Here is a 24,489-nt window from a genome sequence, read left to right as displayed (position 1 = left end):
AAGTAAGAGGAGGAAGAGTTTCCACCTCCCCTGGCAACAGTCCAACCAATAAGAGGCTGTTACAACCCAGCCAATGAGCAGCCATGACACCTGGAACTCCCAGATTCCTCCAATGGGCTTTCTGCTTAGAACAGTCCCCCAAGGCCTTCTTCCTCCATGAAGGACCATGCAGTCCTGTGTTCCCTGAACATGCCTGGGGCTGAGCCACAGCTCCTCCTGAAGTGCAGTTCCCTGCTGTTCTCACCTAGACCCCCTTTGCTGGTGAAGCAACTGAGATCCTTACTTTCTGGTTGACATGGCGCCAGGGAGCCTCAGGGAGCACTGAGGAGGGAGACCTGCTGGCCGGGACCACCGGCTGCTGAGGGATGACAAAGGGCTTGCGTCGTTTACATCGGAGACAAATCCACGAATATGGTTCCTTCTGAGTCACAGTTACCTTCTTAATTCTGGGGAAGACTGGGCGTTACAGGGCGAGGCAGCAGCGACCAGGACTCCGTGTTTCAGGAGACAGTCTGCTGTGGGGCTGATGACTTGCCCTGAATCTCTGGAGAGAGAGTATGAGCAGCTGATGGGAAGGGCTTCTTCCTTCCCAGGAGATGAGCACGGGCTCTGGGGTGCACAGTAACCCTGCTCCGTCTGCACGTGCAGCCCAGAGATAATGAGACGTGGCTGAAAGACATCCTCTCAGGGGCCTTTGATCAGGATGAGCTTCCAGCAGAGAAAGTAGGAAACATGGGACTTGGTCTAATGAAGTGTCCCAGAAACAGCCTTCTCACTGCTGCTTACAGTAGCATCACATTTACGTTACAAATGTCAACCAGGAAGGACTACTGGTGAACTGCTGGAGGCCAGTAAGGCCTGAAGGGTGTTGAGGGGGCCTAGCCAGATAAGTGGGTGGTCAGAGGTCCTCACAGTGGTAATGGCGCCCAGAGATCCCAGGAATGCAAATGCCATCAGAGGTGACAGGGAGAGGCAAATCCCCTGGGTAAATGCTGGAGAATGCCACATGATGGTAAATTTAAGAAAGCCATTCATGAACTTATATTTTTAGTTCCATTGTAGGTTACAGTGTGTGGTGGAGGGTTGGGTGAATCCAACATTTATGGGAGAATTGTCTTTTGGGTGAAACCCGAATTTTCTAACGGTTTTAGGATTTAGGAAATTGATTGTTAAATCAGAGTTTCCTTGTGTGCAGGACAATTTATCTGGTAACGTTCTGATTTCTTGAAAATCAGCTGTTCACTGGAGGCAAAGAGCAAGTGGTCCAAAGGGATTTCAGTCACTCTGAGATGTTCATTGGCCTTTCCACAGATTCACGTGGCAGGAAGCAACTGTTGCTTTCAGTGTTCTTTTTAAAATTCTTGTTAGTGTTGTGTTGTGACATATTTATATTTTTGTCTCCTTCCTGAACTGGTATGAGGGAGTCAGGGAGTCATCGTCCACTGTCCCCTCCTCAGCCCAGCACACCCCCAGTCCTCAGGGTTTCTGACGTGCTCAGGATGTGGGTTCTCAGGCTGTGTGTCTTGCACAGTAATACACGGCCGTGTCCTCAGGTCTGAGACTGCTCAGCTCCATGAAGGCGGTGCTCGTGGACGTGTCCCTGGTCAGGGTGACTCGGCCCTGGAACTTCTGTGCATAGTCTGTGCCACCACTGCTAGGGTTGATCCATCCCATCCACTCAAGCCCTTGTCCACGGACCTGCCGCACCCAGTTCACACCATAGCTGCTGAAAGTTTATCTGGACGCCTTGCAGGAGACCTTCACGGACGTCCCCTGCTTCTTCAGCTCAGCCCCAGACTGCACCAGCTGGACCTGGGAGTGGACACCTGCGGGAGGACATGGGAGGGGATGACATGCCCCTGACTGGCGCTGTCCCCTCCTCAGCCCAGGGACATGGGAGCCCCTCACCTGCAGCCACTGCCAGGAGGAAGAGACTCTCCAGCTCCAGTCTATGGTGAGGGGCGGTGCTCTGTAGTGTGCACTCCTGGGGTGATGCTCTCAGAGCATAGACATGCTCCTGTTTAACCTAGTGCACCCCAGCTCATTTACATATTCATGAGGCAGAATACTTTATAGGGAAGGCTGTGTCCTACCTGAGAACCAGCAGGTAGTGAACAAAGGGACCATGGGGGTTGAGGAGCAGAAATCCCCATCCTTGTTTGCAGATATGTGTCCCCTTCACATCCCTGAGCTCAGTGTAGACAGGGCTCCTTACACTGGGGGACAAGCCCCTCCAAAGTTCCTATTCCCTGTGAGCCCATCTTGAATGGCACGGAGACCCCCTGACCCTGTTCTGGGTTCTGAAATCTTACCGTCTTTCTCCTGGGATCACATTGTCTCTCAATGCTTCACCAGTCAGTTAATAATCCCTCCCCATCCTGCAGCTCTTCCTACTCAGATTTCCAGAAACCCTGGAAATGCCTGCGTTGCGGTGGCTCTCCATTGCCTTATCACATTAGGTAAACACTTCTTAAAGAAGAGGGTATTTATAACTGACACCAGGTGTCTGTGTGCATCTTTAAATTGGGTTAGATTCTGTAGGAAGTCAGTGCCAGGCCCCAGGAGGGAAGGGCTTCTCACTCCCTGCACCTGCTCCAGGGCTGCAGGCCTGTCCTGGGGAGCCAGCGCCACCTGCAACCCAGCCCCTGTCCTGCAGGGCACATATTGTCTGGGCCCCCAGCCCAATTCCCTCAGCACCTCTAGTCCAGTGTGAGTGGCTGTGTCCTCCCTCAGGTGCTCATTCAGGAGACACATGAATGGACATAGTCTCCTGAGACAGTGAGGGGACCATCCTAAATACACATGCTCTGCTCAGAGACCAGGGGGGCTTCATGCCACCCAGGGGGCCCCTTCCCTGGAGCTTCTGGAGGCCCTGACAGTCCACACTCATGGTGAATGCAGACCCTCAGGGCTCTGGGGCCTAGAGTCTCCTTGAGGCTCCTCTGTACAAGGTACCACCTGAATGGATCTGCACATACTGACCTCATACATGAGCCCACTTCATGCCTACAGACACAGACACCCCCCCCACACACAGATAGAAAGCGATGTTCTTGCTGACTCCAGACTTACCCAACCCTGTGTCTAGCACAAGGGAAGTGACCCCACACTAACTCTAGGCCTGGGGACAGTGACTTCCTCTCTCCATCAGAACCACAGTGAACCTTCCAAAGCACAGATTAGGACGTTCATGTCCGTGTGTTTGTTCCTGCAGCACCTGGGACCCTGCAGACGCCCAGGGAGAGAGGGACACGATGTCCCTCAAATAGATAAGGGCCCTGTTCCTTCCTGGCCCAGTCAGTACACAGCAGCCTTGTGTCCCCTGCAACCCAGGCCTGAAGGGGAGACCCTGGAGGGTGAGGGTGAGGCAGCTCCACTCCAGATGACTCAAGGGAGGCTGCTCTGTCGGGGCACCTGAGGGGAGGGTCAGCTGGGGCAGGTGAGTGAGTCCATCTCGTGAGGGGTGCCCGGCTTCTGCAGGACTCCTGGACACTGTGAGGGACTCACATCTGTCCGTCTTGGGGGCTCTTCCCTGCTGGTCACCTCCATTCTGAACCCCAGTCCATGGGCCTCAGGCCTGGCATCTGGCTCAGCATCAGACTCCCTGCTTTGTCCGCAAGGACAGCACCAGCCAGGTCTCTGTGGGACCCCCACCTCCTCACTCCTGGTCTGTGTGTCTGGTGGAAGCCTGGGACACACCTGATGCCCCACAATTCCCATGAGGACAGGGAACCTCTGGCAGAGAGAGAAAGTGTCTGAGGCCTGGGAAAGGTCCTGAGCTCAGTCTTGAAGCTGAAGATGTCAGAACAGCACAGCTATCCCTTCCCTGATTTGGTGTGACTGTTGTTTCTCAGTGTTCCCAAGATCCCTTCTGCAGATCACATCTGTTTCCTGTAGCATTTGCACCATAATCTGCTCTGATCTCACTGGGTTGTTCATGTGTGTGGAGGGCATTATGTCTTCATAATAAAACAGTAGGACCCAGAGGAAACGCTCTGGGCTGTGACCCTCACAATTCTGCTCCATGGAGCACGTCCCCTGCCCCCAAATTCATCCTTCAATGCAGGGTCCCCAGTACGTTTCTGGGAAACACAACCCTGTTCAGTATTATTCACCCCACAGGTGTCATCACATGATGGTGGGTCCAGAGCAGGGAGGAATCCCCTCCCTCCCCAGAACACAGGTCCGGAGAGTCCTTCCCTGAGGGTCTGCCTGGAGGAGGTCTCAGGGATTTCTCAGGGATCAGTCCTCTCCTCCCATCAGAGCCATGAGTGGGTGTGTGGATAACATCTGAGAACTTGGAAGCCCTGTATGGCAGGCCCACACCAGGGTGGGTGGGGCCCAGGCACTGTCCTCCCCATACCAAAGCCCTCTGTGCCCCCACCGTGTATGACCATCCCCTGAAAAGGCTCCTGCTCCTTGTACTCCTGCAGCTTCTGTTCCAGGTGAGCAGATCACTCTGTGCCCTGGGAGGAGCATCAGAGAGAATCCTCTAACCTCACTGAAGGGGTTTTATTGGAATGTTAAATAGTAATGCAGCAGTGCAAACTGGAGAGTGTGTTGTGTCACGGCTCACCAGGGTCATCCTCTGCTCTGACTGCTGTAATGATGACCCACAGACTGGGTGGCTGATAAACAGCAGGAATTTATTTCTCAGAGTTGTGGGGCTGTAGCTCCTGAGTCCTGGGTGACTTGGGTGAACCTCCTCCCTGGCGGGCTGTCCCTCTTGTGACCTCATGTTGAGGGAGGGACAGGGGAGCCTTCTCAGTGCTGTTTCATGAGGGCCCTGATCCCATTCATGACCTGAAGAGTCTCCCCCTCCTGACCTGAGTGCCTCCCAAAGGCTCCGCCTCCTAACACAGCATGTTGGCCATTAGGCTTCAAAGAGCAAATCTTGGGCAGTTGCAATTATCAGCTGATGCAACCCCTGAAGAATCAATGTATAATTCCAACAACCAGAAGGCTGCCCTGAAAGAGCCCGTCAGCTGAGGAATCTCACGGATCCTTAGAAGCTTCTGATCTTTGGACTCACAAGGCTGATGCATCTGTTTCATAACTGAGTCATGACCTTGTGGAGTAGACAGCTTCCACACGGATCCTGAACTAACCCCTGGACAATTGCATTATTAGTATTACTTTGCTATTATTATCGCTTGCTGACATATGAACATACTTCCTGTAGACTCAGGCTGTTGACGGATCATTGTAGGAATAACCCAGCCCCCCATTTTCCCTAGTGTCCTATGAGAACAGCTGTCTGCTGCTTTAGCCCGAATATGTCTGGCCTTGCATGGAGCTAGATAAGTCTGGCCTTGAGAAACCTGAAAATACAGCTTGTTGTACCCATGGGAAAGGAGCTAGATAAGGGCCTTGAAGGACAGACATCTGGCCACGAAGGCCACACACATGTGCATCTTCAACGCTTATGTAACCATGAATTAGCACTGTAGCAGCATAAGAAGTACAGCTCGATGCAGAAAAAAGTGGCCTCTTTGAGCGCCCTCCATGGTGACTCCCGCTGCCCTCTTTGCTCTTTGTGTTGCCCCAAAACCTCAAAGGCTCCCCCCAGATCCTGACACTTGGCGCTATGATCAGAACAAGGAAGGCGGTTGCAAAGGCAGCACTCCATCTGCTTCCTTGGACACGGAGGTATGTGTGGAGGAGATGTGGCTCCCATCCTCTGTTTGGTACCTGGTGGCATCGTACTTGACCACTTGGGCAGTGCCGAGGTTTGGGAGTGTGTATAGCTGACCACAGGCACTGTATAGATGCCGTGGAGACTCTAGAGTCCCTAGTTCCTCTGGTCCCCTGGGAGTCGGCTGGGCGAGTGGCGTGGATGTTCTTGATGGCCATCTGCCATGCCTCTCATGAAACTACAGAGTTGCAGCGGCGAGAGCAGTCTCCCACAGGAGGAGGGGGACTTGGGGCGCGGCTGGCACCGCCGAATGTGTGTTACAGAGATCGGTGAGTCCTGCCCCGTACTCATCACCAGCCGGAAGCCCGGAGGGCGGCACAGCATCATTGGCTTTACATGCTCATCCCGCAGTGTGGCAACGTGTGGAGATGCAGGAACCCATAGGGACAGGGGCACAGCCAGGTGGCCCCGGGATAGCTACACGACTAACGACATACATGGCCATGGAATTGCAGAATGTGGCCAAACAGTGTAAGCAGCTTTTGTGTTAATCTGTGCCTGCCTGGCTGTTGTGACTGTGAGGGGACAGCTGTAAGAATACAAAGCTGTGTCCACGTTAGCTCACTTGGGAGACGTCGAAATAAAGCGCCCTCAGGCGAGCAAAGTGAGAACTACCGCGGTGAAGTTGCACAAGGAAAAAATAAGTAAGACAGCCGCGGTTGGACCGCTGGAAGTGAGCCGCAGACAGGTGTGCACTGGCCTTTGGCTGCTGCTTTGGCTCATGAGAGCTTGATGGACAGCCTTCGAGGTCCTGACGGGACCTTGGGAGCCGTTGCGTCCAGACCAACGCCATTGCCCAGTGCCTAGAAGCAGGTGCGGGCGAGCCCTGTGGTGGACCAGGAACCCGTGCCTTGCACACTGATCTCTTCCACCACTAGGCATGGGGCTGAGGCACCCAGCCTGTGAGACAGCGGACACCGGAGGCTATTTGTCAAACTTGCCCCATACAATGGACAGCAGGTGTTGGCACTAGCGGATACAGGTGGCTCTTGGAGGAAGTACACATCATCCGCCTGGCACACAGCCCTTTGAATTCACCCGTGTGGCCTGTGAAGAAGATTACGTCACCTGGAGAGTGACTGTGGGCTATCGGGAACTAAATAAAGTGACTCCCTGCTGCACGCTGCAGAACCACACACTACTGACTTGACGGATACACTGACTGTGACGTTGGGGACTTATCACTTTGTGTTGGATTTGACTAGTGCCTTCTTTTCCATTGACATTACACCAGAAAGCCAGGATCAGTTTGCCTTCATGTGGGAGGGCCGGCAGTAGACAGTCACTGTCCTCCCACAAGGATACTTGCACAGTCCTACTTGTGTCATGGTTTGGTAGCTAGTGGCCTGGCCACCTGGTCCCCTCCACCCTCGGTTCAGGTGTTCCATTATGTAGATGACAGAATGTTGCCTTCTGATTCTCCCCCAGATCTAGAAGCTGCAGCTCGCAGTTTGTACCAGGCCCTCCAGGGCTGGGGACGGGCCGTCAACAAGGACAAGGTGCCGGGACCTGGTTACTCAGTCAAGTTCTTGGGTGTGTCCGGTTGGGTAAGACAAAAGTACTACCTGAAGCAGTGATTGATAAAATACAAGAGTAACCCCCCAGAAAATGTTAGGCAGCTACAAACATATGTAAGTCTGTTGGGGTATTGGGGAACGTTTATCCCTCACTTAGCCATGCTGCTGAAGCCACTGCATCCATTATTAAGCGAGGGGAAACATGGGATTGGGCACCACAGATAGAAGAGGCTTTTGCTGAGACAAAAGCAGCAGTGGCTGAGGCCCAGGCGCTGTGAGTCTCTGACCCGTCCAGACCGTTCCTGCTGACGGTGTCTGCCAGCACGGATGGGTACGGGTGGGGATTATGGGAGAAGCACAGGGCCCACAAAGCCCCAATAGTTTTAGCCTCAGTTGTAAAAAGGAACTGAGATTCTCCATTCATTCTTTGAAAAACAGCTGGCAGCGTGTATGCGGCCTTACTGGCTCCTGAAGGAGTCACGGGAATGCAAGCAGTACAGGTGGTTACTGCCCTTCCAACTGAGGGGTGGGTGCGAGCCTGCGCCACAGCTTCCCGGACTGGGGCTGCCCAGACACCCACCCTGACCAATGGGGAACCTACTTAGAACAACCGGCTAGATTCTCTAAAAGCCCTTTCACAGGAATCGCAGCAAGTCTGGGACCATTAACTTTTGTGGTTGGACCCGCACCCACCTCACTGAGTGTGGAAGCACCAACGCTGTGCCCCTGTGAGGAGGGGACAGGGACACCACCAGTGGACGCCTGGTACACAGAGGGACCTGCAAAGGGCCACCCACCGACATGGGTGGCCGCCACCACTCAGCCCTCACAGGAAGAGTTCTGGTATGAGTCTGGAGTAGGGCGATCCAGCCAATGGGCTGAATTACAGGCGATGTGGCTTGTTTTGACAAGGGGATCAGGGCAGATAACCATTTGCCCAGAATGTTGGGCTGGGTTTTGGGGCTTCACTGTCTGGCTGCCTCAGTGGGCAGCACAGGCCTGTGGAATTGGCCTTCACCCACTGTGGGGACAAACGATGTGGAAGGACCTGTGGACCCATGGGTTAAAGGAAGGGCCCCTAATACATGCGTGTCAGGACACCACCCAGCACTAAGTCCTGTGAATGATGTGGCCAATGCCTTGGCCAGGGCTCGTATGCTCCAGGAATGCCCCCTACACACATGGGGCAATGGTTGCATAAGAACTACGGCATGTAGGCCCTAGTAACATGGGTAAAGTTGCCCAGAGGTGTAACAATCTGCTGTCGTTTGCTGAAGCAAAACAAACGGTGCAAGCATGTGCTCAATGCACTTCCTTTTACCCGCATCGTCATCAGGTACCTATGCAAGAGGGACTGAAACAGTTAGCATGGATGCAGTGGGTGAAGCTCTTGCCTGTAGCAAGGAGGGGACAGGGACACCACCAGTGGACGCCTGGTATACAGATGGACCTGCAAAGGGCCACCCACTGACTTGGGTGGCCGTCACCATTCAGCCCTTACAGGAATAGTTCTGGTATGAGTCCAGAGTGAGCAACCAGGGAAAACAGGGAAAGCCCCACAGGGAGGTCGGTGGTGGCTTGCCCATACATCTTGAAATATTTGAAATAAGGCCCCAGTGAGTTGTAGCCACAGATTCTGGAAGAAACATCACTCCATTCTGCCCCACGTATGCTGTCTCCTGGCTGGTCAGAGGTGTGGCCGTGGCCGTGGACCTTGGTGTTTGAAAGACATTCATGGGTCACCTTGTATGAGGTATGGGGGGAGGGCTGACCCATGGGTCACAAGTTACCCCATGGATAGGAAGGTAGCCTTTAAAATGGACTGCCTCCTTGCCGGAGGGGGCAACAGCCATACCGGCAGGGACTTCAGCCGTGTGAGTGTGGCTAATACCACAATTTCTGTTGAAGGCTGAACCTGATGCTCTGCCAGTGTCCTTGGGCACTGTGGGCTGGTATCACAGACCAGGAAAGCCACTGAGGCTGCGATTGTTTTGTCACAAGATGACAAGGTAACCTGTACCCTCCCGGAGTTCTGGTACTTGCCGTTGACGGTGTTGTTGTCTGCCCTGCCTTTCTGCCCAGGCTGACAGAGAGCAATAGCATGGTGGCAGGGGCCCACACTTTTGCCCAGGTACATAGTGCCTCCCACTGCTGGGTGTGTATGGAACTGCCCCAGGAAATCACTGCCGGCCTGCTGTGGAAAACTGCTCCCTTAAACCTGTCTGCGTGGGAACGCCCTCGAGCATGGAATCACAGTGATGCCAAAGGTGAAGCAAAACAGTGTGTGACTGGGCAGTTGATTCGGCAGTCAGCACACACTGCCTGGGAGGGGACCATGTATAATGGGTGGGGACAGATGTCTAGTACACGTGTAACCTTGCAAACCATTGCTCCGCTGTGCACTGAACAGCAGGTTTCCATACCCAGTCTCATGGTTGGCTGGTTACCCAGAGAACTGTGTGCCAATGTCAGTGGTATTCACACCCCTAAGCACTGGTGGGATGGTTACACCCATGTGGGCACTGTGCCGACTGACCCCCTGCCAGGGGAAACCATTTGGATATGTGGAGAATATGGCTGGTCCTATCTCCCTGCAAACTGGATGGGCCGTTGTACATGGGGCCACCCCAACATATCAGGACAGATACTACAAACCTTGCCATGGCCCACACGTAACTGGGATGCTGTACATTCCTGCTGGCATCATCCCAAATGGACAGCCTGGTGGTTTACCCCCTGGCTATCTTCCTTCCAGGAGCTGGCACTATAAATGTAGAACTACAAATGGATGCCCTGGCACAGCATGTTGTGCTGTGAATGTAACAAAGTCCTCGCCAGCCCTATTGCTAGATGACGTCACCCAGATGCGGAAGGTGACTTTACAAACCAGAAACGCTCTGGATATACTCAGAGGCGCACAAGGGGGCACCCGTGCTTTACCGCACATCGACTTCTGCAGAATGAAGGGGCCTCTTTGAGCTCACTCGGTAACGACTCCTGCTGCCTTGTTTGCTCTTCGCATCACCCCAAAACATAGAAGGCAACCCCCGGCCCCAACTCTCATTCCCCCCATTCTCCCTACTCCCACATGTGGGAATCTGATAGGAAGCCGGGTTTCCCTCCTCGCATGCAGGTGGGAGATGGAATACCCTGCAGAAGCCCCTCCTGGGAGCAGGACCCACACCCCTGACCTCCCTGACCCACAGTAACCCCTGAACCAGCCTCCAGTCCTGGCTCCATGAAACCACTTCTGCCCTGCAGACAGGCCTCCCTGCTCGCCACACCCGCGGATGGAGGTGATGCAGGATTTATGTCCCCTGGAGGGTGTGTCCTGCATCACAATGCTCCACGTCCATGTGGGCTACTCGGGTCAGCCTACCTTTGTGTGGTGTCCCCTACATGGATGCTCTGAGCTTGCGGTGGACAGTGACCCCATGGGGGCTTGTCCTTTCTTCTTGTGGATTCAGGAGGCCTCTGCTGCCTGACACCCACCTGCACATCATGCTCTGCTGGCAGCTGGGCTCCTGGGGGTGTGGGCTGAGTTGCGGAGGCCAGATGAGCCTGTTTTGTGGATTTATGTGACTTATGTGAAAATAAGGGAAGCCCTTCCCTTCCCTTTATACCAGCTCCTGCGGCTGAACCTGCACTGGATCCTGAGTACCCTGGTGTCCTGAAACCACTGTTGCCCTACCCGGCCTGTGCCCCTGCAGAGATGTTGCTGTTAGGCTCACACTGACTTTCCCTCACTGTGTCTCTCACACAGTTATACGGGTCTGAGTCCTCGACTATCAGGCGGTCCATTTGCAGATCCAAAGTGTTCTTGCCATTTTCTCTGGAGATGGTGAACCGGCCCTTCACGGAGTCAGTGTAGTAAGTGCTTCCACAATTACTAATAGCTGAGACCCACTGCAGGCCTTTCCCTGGAGCCTGGTGGACCCAGCTCATATCATATCATATCCACTGAAGGTGAGTCCAGAGGCTGCACAAGAGAGTCTCAATGACCCCCTGGCTGCACAAAGCCTCCATCAGACTCCACCAGCTGCACCTCACTCAGCACACCTGCAAACACAGAGATGTCCTGGTTAGGCACCTGTCACATGTACACTGCTTCCCCCACTCACCTCCACCCACACCCCTGGGTCTCCTGTTCCCCATCAATCACCTCCTAGAAGAGCAGCAAGGAGAACCCAGCTCAGCCCAGACTCCATGGTGAGCCTTGTGTGTTGAGTCCTGATGACATATTGGGGACACCCAGCACTCCTGGGGCTGGGGCTCCTCTCCCAGATCTGCAGGGTCAGGGCTGGGCTGCTTTACATCAGCACAGGGAGGACCCCATTTGCATGAGCTCTGACTCTATAGCAGCCTGGGGCTGGATGTCTATGGAGTGGGTGAGCCCCACAACAGGATCAGAGCCTTGGATTTGGTGGCATTTATCACATTTCACATAATGTGATTATTCATTTTGTAGTTTTCCTAGAGGGAACATTTATCACTCCTGTGTTATTTTTTTTATCACAAAGGAGCATAGTGTGCATAGGTGTTACCCCATGTTAGAGATGAGAAGCTACACCTGAATAGCAGAGAGCTTGTGAAGCATACAGTATGACCCTCAGGTGAGCCTGAACCCCAGGGTCTGGCTCTGAGAGCCTCCCCACTGGCCTGACTGCTTCCCTGCGCCAGCTCAGGGCTGAGCTGGAGGCATCTCATGGGGTTTGCAGTCCCCCTTACTGTCATGAGGACATGATGCTTTTGCTCTGACTGGTATTTTATGCAGATTAATTTTGGAGATTCTCTAACATTTCACTATCAGCCCTTCCCTGACACATATCCCTTTTCTTTATATGCAGTCACTCTAATTAGGCATGAGTTATGTACAATAAGCTGACATATTTGGAATGTGCATTTGATACATGCTGAGATGAGCATCAGCATTATCAGGAGCGAACACATCAATCCCCTCAAACTCCCCTAGTTCTCCTGAAATGCCCCTTCCTGTCCCCTCTGCACCCTGTCCCAGCATAGAGACTGATCTTCCCTGTGCTGCTTCAGGGTACTTTTCCTTCTGTGCATTTTTAAAAGTGGAGGCACGTCACATATTCATTTGTGGTCAGGCTTATTTTGTTTATCATAAATGCTTGTGAAGAAAACTCGGTCGCTGTGTTTATTAAGCATCGTCGTTGTAGCCGAAGGAGCCCTTGAGAGACCCTGTAGAGCACACCTTGTCCTTTTACTTCTGTTCAGTGACGTGTGGCTGATGGCAACGGTGTGCCCGGTGTAAGACATGGGGATTGGGCAGCACATGCACCCCCTGACGCTCACCTGCAAGCTGCTGCCCGTCCGTCCCCATGCAAGGTGGTCACAGTGTTATTGCCTGTGTCCCCTGTCAGATACTTTCATCTCAGTGACTGACTTACTGTATCCCTGGCAGTCTCCGCCGTTCTACTGTCTCACCTTTTCCCCAGCACTTTCCCTGTGGGAACCACAGTTTGTTCCCTTTATCTGAGTCTATTTCTGATTTGTTTGCTTTTTCATCCACTATATAAGTGAAGTCGTATGGCTTTTGTCTTTCTCTGACTTACCTCACTTTGTATAATGCACTCAGGGTCCACCCATGTTGTCACTAATGGCAGGTGTCATTCTTTGTGTGTCTGAATAACATTCCCTTGGGTGTATGTGTCATATCATCCCTATCAGTCCATCTGCTGGAGGATGTTTAGGTTGCTTCTGTATCTTGGCTGTTGTAAATGATGCTGTAAAGAACATAGGGTGGCCTGAGTTAGTGGTTTCCTTTGCTACCAGTAAACTCTTTGAAGGGAATTTACTGGTTTAATGGCATTTGTATTTTTATGTTTTTGAGGATCGTCTGCTGTTTCCGTAGTCCCTGCACACATTTACATTCCCCCAAACAGTGTGTGATGGTTCACTTTCCTCCACATCCTTGCCAATGCTTGTTACTTCTTGTCTTTCAGATAATAACCATTTGGGCAGAAAATGACCTTATCTGGTGCAGAGGGTCCTGAGTGGCATAGAGACTATTACAGGTAAAGCTGGTAATGTGCATGATGTCTGGACACAAAGTGCGGTGAAGGTGTTATCATGGGAAATACTCCATGGCCACACAATGTCTCCCCATCCTCCTGAACCCCTTTCCTCTAGGTTGGAGACAAACCACAAAAAGCTGCCCTCCCCAGGGATTCAGGCTGAGAAAGAGGATGAACAACCCCTGCATAAATGCATGCAGCCCCCCACCCATGTCCACTATGGAGATGACGACCCGGCCTTCAGGGAGCCATCAAACCGCTTCCTGTGCTGGGGGACCAGTAGGATCTGGAGGGACCAGAGGTCAGCCCCACAGTCCTGCTGAGAACCACATCCCCTCCTTCACTGGGCACAGAAGACATGATTTTTAGGGAAGGCCTCCAAGTTGGGAGCTGAGGGCACAGAGGGAGAAGCCCTAGGGCTGTGGAGGGCACAGTAGGGAGGGACAGAAACACCCTGAATCCATGGATGGCATGGGCCCATGGGCACTAGCAGTTTGGAGGACAGGAACCCGACAAGGCCTCACCCAGTCCCAGGATCCCACACCCACCCCGGGAACCAGGCTCAGTCAACACATCAGGGGCTCCTCTTGTCCAGCCTGTACCCGGTCAACCACTGCAAGTGACTGTGGCCCTGGAGTCTATCAGAGCTGGCATGCATACTGCAAAGGAGAACATAAGGGGACAATAGCCAATCAGGATACAGGCACGGAGATCACTGGGGTTTCCCAAGCCCTCTGGAGGCCCCAGAAGAGACACACATCAGCCCTGGGAGCCACTGCACCCATGTGCTTCACATGGGCCTAGCTGGGTTCACACAGACCCCACAACACGGACCTGACATGGGCAGGGTGGGATTGTCTGCAGGAAGAAGCCAAACCTCCAATACAGCAGGGAGGCAGTACCCACGGCCTTTCCCCATTGAGGGCCCTGGGCTTACATCAGTACCGCTTGAACCCATCCACGTGGGGTCATTCCTGGATCTCCGCCTGTCCCACTGGGCTGGGTGACGGTGTCCCCGCCGCCACCACGGGGTTTGCGTGCAGCAGCTTTGAGGGCCGTTTACAGTCAGGGAGAGTTAGTCCTCCAACTGTGCTCTTCCCCAGGACTGTTCTGTGGTCTTCCGTGGTTATAAATGAATTTGAGGATACATTAATTTATGTAAAAAATGTCATTAGGTTTCCATGGCGACTGCATAGGGGTTCGGTAGGGAACCTAAAGATGGCTGGTGACGTGGGGACATTTCCACAATATTTACTCTCATGTGCACGAATGTGGGGAGCTTCCATTTCTTTGTGCTTCTGCAGTTTCTCTCCTCAATCCTGCATTTTGCTGTGTGAATCCTCCCTTGATTGAATTTATCTGAACTGTGTCCCTGTGTTTGATGCTGTCACAGAGGGAATTGTTTTCCTTGATTATTTCTTGTCATTTACTGTTTTGGACCGAAATGCGCTGAGCTCTGTATGCTTATATTGTATCCTGAAGCTTTCCATCCTCTGTCCGTCAGCCCAGCAGTTTATAGGTGGGGTCTTCAGGGTTTCCTACATGCAAGGTCACACCCCGAGCAGAAAGTGCCCCCTCCTCCTGCCCGGTATGGATGCCTTCTGTGCCTTTTTCCTGCCTGCTCGCCTCATGTGGGGCATTGAATCCCAGAGTATATGGAATGTGTGCAGTGGTAGGGGATGCTTGTCTTACTTCTCACCTTAGAGGAAATCATGCAACCTTTCACTGTTGAGTATGATGTCAGCTGTGCACTGGTCTAATTTGGCCTCTGTTTGGTTAATATTCCTGCCATACCCTGGTTGTCAAGGGTTCTTATCATGAAAGAATGTTGTATTTTGTCAAATATTTTTCATGCATTGATTGAAAAGCTCATAAGGCTTTTATCTGTGACTCAAACTTCCCTATTCCATACTGCAGGACTTGGGTGTACCAGGTGAGGAATTACACCTGTACATCTGTGCACACTGTTGTATTAGACAGTCTACCACAGGCTTAGTTGCTCACTCTGCACCAAGAGAGGCATATTTGGCTGCTGGTTCTGAGGACCACCCCTTCCCAGGCTGTGTGCCTGGGCCCTGCAAGCCTGACCTGTTTGCTGGAGACCCAGAAATTGGATGGCACATGGTTCCCAGAGAGCACCATATTCAGAGCACTTTACATCAAGATGGGCTCCGTTAGGGAAAGTTGGATATTTGGTCTGAGAGCAGAGAAGTAGGAACTCCTTTGTTGTTTCATTGTACAGTGTTGTTACACTTGCACAACACACCTGTACCTGCAAGGTTGGCTGCTGAGGAGGCAGAAACCATGAAGGCTCAGTGAGGGTTAGGAAGGCCTGGGATGATGGGCAGGGGCACGGGGTGGCCAGGGACCCGAGAGCTTGAATAGAATTGGAGGATTGAGGCAGAGACACATCCTCTGAGTAGATGATAGGGTCAGACCTTGTCCACTAAGAAGTCCAGTCCCAGTGTATTTTAGGTTTCTCGTGGTTCTGGGATGCATCCAAGGGTGGCTGACCCACCAGTAGATGGGTGTTTTCCATGGATGGGGTCAGACCCACTTTGGGTTCTAGATCGGTGTCCAAGTTTTCATTTTTCTTTCACAAAAGGACAACTTGTTTTTCAATGTCCTGGCTTCTATCTTACCTGCAGATATCTGGGTGCAAATTGGGAGACACAGTTGCTGGCAAGGTATCAGGAGGACTTCAAGCTGCTCAGAAGTGGGCTTGTGAGTCACACGTTAGCTTTTGCAGAGGCTCAGTTTGCAAGTTAAGGGCAGTTGGCTTCCATTTCTCTACCCTCCTGTGATCCTGCAAGCTGACCCCAAATGACTGAGTGGCAGCCCTTATAATAATGCTTAGAGATTGTCCTGTCCACCCATCCACACTCTTGCAGTGTCCCCTTAAATTAGGGAGAAGATTTCTGTCTGATGCGGAAATGGAGTAATGTTACGCTTGGGGCCTCAGCTTCGGTGCTGGGAGCCTTTACAAAGTCTGTAGAGCGCATCCCACAGCGCCTTGGGATGCCCCCTTCTTCCTGAGGACACAACCTTAGGTCAGCCCACATGGAGGGAAAGGCCTCCACGGTCACTCCCGACAGGCCCACTCTGCCAGCCTGCAGCCCAGCCCCTTCCCAGTCCTTTGCATGTGCATCTGATGCTCTAGCCACCTGTTCTCCTGATTGGTGGCTCCCTGGAGGCTGCCTGTCTGTCTGATGACCACCAGGTAGGCACAGGTAAGAACCCTTCATAGTGTTTGTGCACAGGTGTTTGGAGACTGGTGGACATTCACAGCCACACACACAGGTGTCCACAACGAAGGGAGCCTGCACGGCAGCCTGATGGAGACTCATGTGTCACCTTAGCATAGCTCAGGAGTAGGGGGATCCCAGGGCAGGGAGGATTACAGGTTGAGGCAGGAGACATGGTAAACAAGCATTACCCTGTGGTGAACATGGTGGTCTCTCAGCCGGAAGAGGCTTCCACAGATCCCTCTTCCATAACCACCTGAAATTTCTCTACAATGTCAATTTCCTTTGCAAAAGAGGACTTCAAACTTGTACTTCCTGTTTAGGCCTTGGGTGGTGGGTAAAGATCAGAGGTGTCACACTGGAGCTCAGCACGGGTCCTGGGCACTGGGCTGAGGGTGTGCCCTCTCCAAGCAGGCCTGCCCTCCAGGCACAGCCTTCGTCTCTGCAGTGTCAGATTTAGCAAGAATCCAGTAGAGAGAATGGTGAAGGATTATCCAGAACCCTAGTTCAGTTCTGACAGACCATTATCTGAAACGGTTAGCCAGCCCCACTGTGAATACTTCAGCCTCAGCTAGGATAGGACTCTAGGGGCAAGGGCAGTCACCATGAGTCCCATAACACCAGTGCTGTGCCTCAGTTTCCACAGGCTCTGACACAGGCCTTCTGGAGAGGCAGCAGACAGAGGGGACACTGTAATCCTCCCCACACCTGGGACCAGGATTGAAATTGCTGGTGAGCATTTATGGGGGTGCTGAGGGGAGTGGCCTCCTGGACTCACTCAATGTGTGCAGGAAGGAGAAGAGTTTTACATGGGATTCTAGAGCCTGTCCTTGTATCAAGCCCTGGGCCTCTGTGTGCACCCACTCCCCTCCAGGGAGGGTCATAATGCAGACTTTCAGGAGAGTGAGGGTGTTTGTGTGCAGCTCTTCTGAGGGGCAGGCACAGGCATGGTGTCCACACCTCTGAGAACATCAGGATCAGAGCAAACCCACTCCCCTCCTCCTCACCCCTATCTCCTGCTATACAGGCCTAACACAATGGCTAAAATGGACGTCCTTATAATACCAAGTTTGACATGAATACAGAACAGCTGACAGGCTCACCTGGTGGTGGTGAGTTTGAAAATCTACACAGCCACTCTGGAGCCCAGTAAGGCAGTTTTCTACAAAGCTAAGCATCATTTTATCCTATGAACCAGAAGTCATGGTCCTGAGTGTTTACCGACCTGTCATGAGAAATTCTGTCCACACAAACTACACGGGAATGATTATCGTTACTCCATTCGTAAGGGCTGAAACAGGAGGTAAGCAAGATGTCCTTTCACAGGTGAGGGGTGAGCGCTCTGTGTTCCACACGTGCAGTGGACAGTCTTCACTGGCAGAATGTGTGACTGAGACCTGTAGGGGAGCTACGAAAACACACAGGAGTCTCTTTTTGAATTGGATGTGAACTACACTTACCATAAAATTAACTTTTTTAAAACTGAACACTTGAGCGGCATTAAGTCATTATCAACCTTGTGCAACCATCTCCCTTGTCCAGGCCCCAAACCTTCTCATCTCCCCAAAAGAAAACTGTCCCACAAGCCCCTTCCTCCTGTTCCTCTCACCTCCATACCTGGCCGCACAGCCTGATTTCTGTCCTGTGGACTCGCCTGTACTGCGTATTTCACACGAGTGGAATCATATCCTCTGGGCATTTTGTGTCTGTAACCATCAAGGTTTCAGAGTTCATCCACCTTGTAGTTTGTGTCTGTAAATCATTCCTTAGTTGGCTGAAAAATATTCCACAGTAAGGATGTTCCACCATTTATTCATCCACAGTTTAACATGTGCACCGTTTCAACCCCTCTGGTTGTTGTGAATACTGCTGCAGTGGATATGCATTTATTCATGTCTGTTTGGGTCCCAGTTTCCATCCTTTTCCGTGTACATGTCACAGCAGAAGTGCTGTTGGTGTGCTCATCCTGTCTGTTACATTTCAAAGACCTTCTGTCTGTTCTCCACAGTGCCCAGCATCTTTTCACATCCCCACCCCAGTACCGTGAGGGCTCCCACGTCCCCACACCCTTACTTCTCTTCTGTTTATCATAGCCATCTAGCTGCCTGGAAGTGGTACATAATGGTTTTCCAGTTTCTTTTTCCCTAAGATCTGATGCTGTGAAGCATATTTTCCTTTGCGTGTTGCTCATTGTATATCTTCTTTGGACCAAAATTCATTCAAGTCCTTTGCTGCCTCCCTGTTTAAATGTGGGTGTCTTACCATGCTTTTGTTTGGTAGTAAGTGCTCTTTGTGTATTCTGGACACTGGACTCTTGTCAGGTTTGCAAATCTTTTATTTCATTCTGTTGAGTGTCTTTTCACATTCCTACTAATGTCCTTTAATGACAAATGTATGTAGTTTTGATGAATGCCAAGGTAGCTCTTCTTTCTTTGCTGCTCTTAGTGTCATAAGAAGAACCACGTGACACATCCAGGGTCATGAAGAGCTGCTCTCACGCTCCCCTGCAGGGATCTCAGGGTGTTCGGTTTTACATTCAGCTCCTCAAAGCAGTTTAGGTGGTCTTTGTATATGTAGTGAGGTCGGTACAGTTTCATTGTTTCCTCGTGGAAATCTAGTTTTCACACCACCATTTGCTGGGGATACCCCATTTCATGTTGCCAGCAACCTTGACAAGATTAATTGGCCAGAGAAGTATGGACTTATTTCTGCACGGTCGATCCTATTCCTCTGGTTTACATGTCAGTCCTTATAACAGGATGATACTCTTTTGAATGCTTCCCAATCCATCGTATCCACTCAAGCTCTTGTCTAGGGGCCTGTCACACCTGGCTTATACAGTAGCTGGTGAAGGTGTCTCTGGGTGCCTTGCAGGGGACCTTCACGGATGCACCTGGCTTCTTTAGTACAGCACCAGAGTGCACCAGCTGGACCTGGGAGTGGACCCCTGTGGGAGGACATGGGAGGGGATGACATGCCCCTGACTGGCCCTGTCCCTCCTCAGCCCAGGAACAGGGGAGCCCCTCACCTGCATCCACTGCCAGGAGGAAGAGAACTCTCCAGCTCCAGTCCATGTTGAGGGACGGTGCTCTCAGTGTCTCTGCTGGGAGGGTGCGGTGCTCGGGTGGTGCTCTCAGGGCACAAACATGCCCATATTCTATCTAGTGCATCTCATCTAATTTGCATATTCATGATGCATAATTATTCACAGTGAAGGCCTGGTCTAATCTGAGAATGAGCTGGCTGTGGGCACTGCTCCTGACCACATTCAGGGGTGTGAGGAGCACACAGGTCCCAGTTCTTGTTTGAGGATTGTCCTCTGTCACATCTCTGAAGTCAGGGCAGAAATAGCTCCTCCCACTGTGGAACAACCCCACCAGGGGACCTGCTGCTCCCTGTGAGCCCACCTTGGGCAGCGAGGGACTCCCTCAGCCTGTGCTGGGCTCATATTGGAGTGTCTTATCGTTGGATCATTGTCCTGAATATGCTGCACTATTAATTTAACAAGCCCGCTGTCCTCCAGCTCTTCCCATTCAGGCACCCAGAAGGCCCAGCAATGCCCTCTTGAATGAGATTTTATTGCTCTCTGGGCTGGCAAATACTTCTGCCATAATCGGGTATTTATACACACTTCAGCATTCCTTGTCCATCCATTTATTTAAATTTTTCTCCTGCAATGAAATTCACCTTTCCTGGGGGAAAGTCCTCTTCTGCTGTTGTTCATGTGGTCCTGGGGCTGACATGTTCTGAGCACCCCCTGTACCCCAGCCCCCACCGTGCAGGGAGGGTCCTGTCAGGACACCCGAAGCATTTCCCTCCACATATCTAGCCCAGTGTTAAGGGGTTGTGTCCTCCTTCACATTTTTTTTCTTGGGCCACACATGCTTCTCCATCATCCCCTGTAATTATGAGGGGGCCTTATTAAACCTGCATACCCCACAGGGTGACCCAGGAGGGATTTCATGCCACCTCAGGGAGCCCCTTCCCTGCAGCTGCCAGAGGCACTGACACCGTCCACACTCACGGTTGGTCCAGACTCTTAGGGGCCCTGGGGCCTCTAGTCCCCTTTAGGCTCGTCTGGTTGAAGGTCCCCTCAGGGAAGAGCTGCGGGTAGAAACCAGGAGCTCGAAGACCCCACGTCACTCATATCCAGTAACACACACTCTGTGGCAGATTTTCTCAGTAACAGATGCCAGAAATGTCGTGAGTCTGTGGATGCGGCTTAGGGATCGGGAACCTGGAATGTGATGGAAGGGAGTGAGGGGCATGTTACCCAGAGCCCATGTTGCCAAGGACAGGCCTTTGGAGGTGATGCTGGTGAGACTCGGAGACAAACCGCAGAGCTGCAGAGATGGCCTCTGTCCTCCTGGAGATCGTGTTATTCTAAAAGGACTTTAAGTACATTGCTTGCTGAGGCCATTCTGATCGTGTTCTCAGTTAGAGACAAGAACAGGGGTTGGAGCTGGAGGAAAGCAGCCCTCCTTATGAACTGGTGGAGCTGGTGGAACTGTGTTTCTGTCCCATGTTCTGTGGAAGGAAGAACTTGGAGCAATGCCATTGGTGTTCAGCCGAGGGCCATTGCTATGCAGTGTTGATAGTCAGGTTGGCTCCCCCTGCCGCCGTGTAACAAAGGCAATGGGGCCTGACCAAGGTTGTATGCAGATGACATTCGTGCTTCTCCACGTCATCCTTGATAATCTAGCATAACCAGGTTTTTCAAGGGGAAAAGACAGAAACAATGGATTGGCCCTAAGTGAGTCCCCAATCCTCCAGGAACAATGACAGTCATGGACCCCTACCACTGCTGCTCCTGAAGTCTGTCCCCTGGCTTATGCTGAGGCTGCAGTACCTGTCACTGTCCCATCCTGTGACTGGTTCATCGTGGGTGGCTTAGGGGTCCTCTGAAGGCAGCTTAGGGTGGGGCCCTACTGCATGGCCTTGCTGGGCCAGCCTTGTCCTGCAAGCAGCCCAGGAATGTCCCCTCATCCCCTCCTGCCCTCACTGTGCTCGGATGCCTGGGGGGTTCTGAGATTTTGCAGTCTCACCTGCATTTCCTACAAAAGGGTGTTTTCTTAAAATAATAAAATAAAATATAGAAACATACTATTTAATGTAGTATTTATGAAGCTTTTTAAAGGCCAAGCCTCACACAATCATTTTTGTAACTTTTTGATATCACGAACCTGTTTCTAATTGGAGAATACAAAATGATCCTGGCCATGGTCAAAATTACATGGCAAGCTAACTAAGGTAGTATCAAGCTTACTATCAAACACTAATCTGGTTGTTGCTTTGATAATCTGTAGTTTTTATTGAAATCCGTCATCTGTGGTCACTAACTCAGGTTGCCGAAGATAACCTGGTGGGGCCTGAGTCACAGAGCAGGCCTGGGGATGACCTTGCTGGTGGACAGCAGCTCAGCTACCTGAGGGTCCAGCCTGGCGGCCATCTCTGAGGACAGAGGGTGAGCCCAGCCTGCCCCTGATGGCCACCCCACAGCCCACAGCCATGAGGAAGGCCCATCTGCAGGCCACCTGGAGCCCAGGTGAACAGACCACACAGTGACAGTGTGAGTAGCACAAGGTCATTTATTCCCCACTTCTTGTGTTCAGAAAGCACATGCACCCCCTGAGCTTCTGCATCACTGGTTTTTCCCAAGGTATCCACATAGGCGACAGTGGAGCCCTGGGCAACAGTGAGGGACAACGTTCTGCCAGCCCTTCCACGAGGTTACAGGTGCCACAGCTGAGCTCCAGTAAGGACCCTGAGTCTGGAGATTAGGACACAGGTAAAGAAATCCTCTAAAGTCAGGAGCAGAGGCAGCAAAGAGGAAAGCAAGAAAACAACTAACTACAGTGAAATGGATTGGAAGGAAAATGAGCTCAGGGTCAGAGCTGAGTATTATTTGCCCACCGTGGTCAGAAGGAGGGTCAGACGTGAGCTTCAGGAGGGTTTGCTGCAGCTGACATGGTCCCAGCCTCTGTGGCTGTACCCACATTCATCCACCCTGGGCTAATCGGGGAGTCCCCAGAGGGCTCTGCCCTAAGTCTGATTGGAAACACCCAACAGGGACCCGAAGAGTCCTTGTATCTCTGCTCCTAGTGACCACACAGAGTCATTTGTGTGTCTTATAGGGACACAATTCATTTGTGCAGGTGAGAACATTAGCCTCAGTCACTAGGGATACAAACACCTTCTGTACTGCATGATGTCAGAAGGGAGCAAAGGATCGTAAATACAGACATTTCCCTGGGTGAGCTTCCATGTGGAGAGGAAGCCCCAGACCTCACAGGAAGCCAGCCCTTCCCTTCCCCCTGCACCTGCTCCAGGGGCTGAACCTGCACTGGATCTCGAGCTCCCTTGTGTCATGATTCCCCTGCAGCACAGCCCCTCCTGTGTCACTGCAGGGAGGTTGGTGTCTGGGCTCACACTGACTTCCCGTCACTGTGTCTCTCGCACAGTAATATCGGGCTGTGTCCTCGACTCTCAGGCTGTCCATTTGAAGATACACCATGTTCTTGGCGTTGTCTCTGGAGATGGTGAACCTGCCCTTCACGGAGTCAGGGTAGTAAGTGCTTCCACCACTACTAATAGCTGAGACCCACTGCAGCCCCTTCCCTGAAGCCTGGCGGATCCAGTGCATGTCAGCGGTTCTGATGTTGAATCCAGAGACAGCACAGGTGAGTCTCAGAGACCCCCCAGGCTGCACCAAGCCTCCTCCAGACTCCACCAGCTGTATGTCACACTGCACACCTGCAAACACAAAGACATCCTGGTCAGGCATGTGTCACGTCCACACCTTCCCACACTCACACTCACACACACCCGCAGGGTCTCCTGTTCACCTCCTAGAAGAGCAGCAATGAGAACCCAGCTCAGCCCCGACTCCATGGTGAGCTGTGTGTTTTGAGACCTTATTGACGGGGTCACCTGGCAATCCTTTGGCTGGGGCTCCTCTCCCAGCGCTGCAGGTTCAGGGCTGGCCTGCTTTTCATCAGCACAGGGAGGGCCTCATTTGCATGAGCTCTGACTCTAGGGCTGGACGTCTGTGAAGTGGGTAGAGCCCCAGAGCAGGGGTGTGTGTCAGGGATGCTTAACACATTAAAATGCTTTCAAAGTATATGAATTTTCATTGTGTGTTAGTATACTGATAGAAATCAGTGACCCTTGTGATTTATTTTGTACAAATGTGCATAAGTTAGTGACATAATTAGTAATGAATATTTATTTATTTAGACATAAAAATTACAAAATTGAACACATGGGTGTTGAAAGGCTCCCCTGAGACCATGCCTGGAGAAATGAGCCCTGGGGTGTGGACCCATGTTCCTTCCCAGTGGCCCCAAATGCACCCCATTCCAGCTCCAGAGAAGAACTGCCACATTCCCAGTGATTTTCAGGCCCTCCCTGGGTGGGAATATGGGATTTGCTGCATTGCACTCCTACCTAGAATACCCCGGGAGCCTGTTTCTCTCACCTGTGTTTAAGGGCCCTACCTTTTCAGAGAGCCTGACACAGACACTTTATAAGGAGGAGGGTCAGATATAAACTCCACTGAGTCCTCTAGGCCGCAGGCTGTGGACTGGATGGCTTGGGCTGTCACACCAATATCATAGATTGTCCTCCTGAGCTCCCTGCCCTGAGTCTCATTGGAAAATCCCCACCAGGTCCCTGAGAATCCTTGAACCTCTGCTACTGGGATCCCTGCAGCCATTGCTGCCCCCATAAATGACTCCCTGAATTGGGTGCATGTGATAAAGTGTATGCACCTCACAATAGAGTTTCCTAAGCCAGAAATTCACTGCTAGCAACCAACGAGGAGCACAGGGAGTTTCTGTGGGAAATGGTTAGATGCAGTGGAAACCACAGACTCTGGCAGGAAGCCTCAGACTCCATGTGCACCTGCCCCTGGGGCTGCTCTCTGTGCTGTGCGTCCTCAGCCCCCTGGAGTCCTGATGTCCGCTACTGCTGTCCATGAGTCCCAGGGTGTC

The 24,489-nt window shown here is 52.1% G+C and overlaps 1 pseudogene and 1 gene segment (V, D, J or C); both read right to left on the bottom strand.

Moving 5' to 3' along the window:
* Window positions 1-1,509: 1,509 nt before the first annotated feature.
* LOC118919467 (immunoglobulin heavy variable 1-8-like) lies at window positions 1,510-19,625 on the bottom strand (annotated as a pseudogene).
* A 3,159-nt stretch (window positions 19,626-22,784) lies between these two features.
* Window positions 22,785-23,420, bottom strand: LOC130679602 (immunoglobulin heavy variable 3-13-like). The segment is given in 2 exon segments: window positions 22,785-23,251; window positions 23,344-23,420. Coding segments are annotated over 2 exon segments (513 nt in total).
* Window positions 23,421-24,489: the final 1,069 nt, after the last annotated feature.

This window comes from Manis pentadactyla, chromosome 11 (genome assembly GCF_030020395.1).
Source record: "Manis pentadactyla isolate mManPen7 chromosome 11, mManPen7.hap1, whole genome shotgun sequence".
NCBI classification, from domain to species: Eukaryota; Metazoa; Chordata; class Mammalia; order Pholidota; family Manidae; genus Manis; species Manis pentadactyla.
This window is presented reverse-complemented; position numbering and strand designations above follow the sequence as displayed.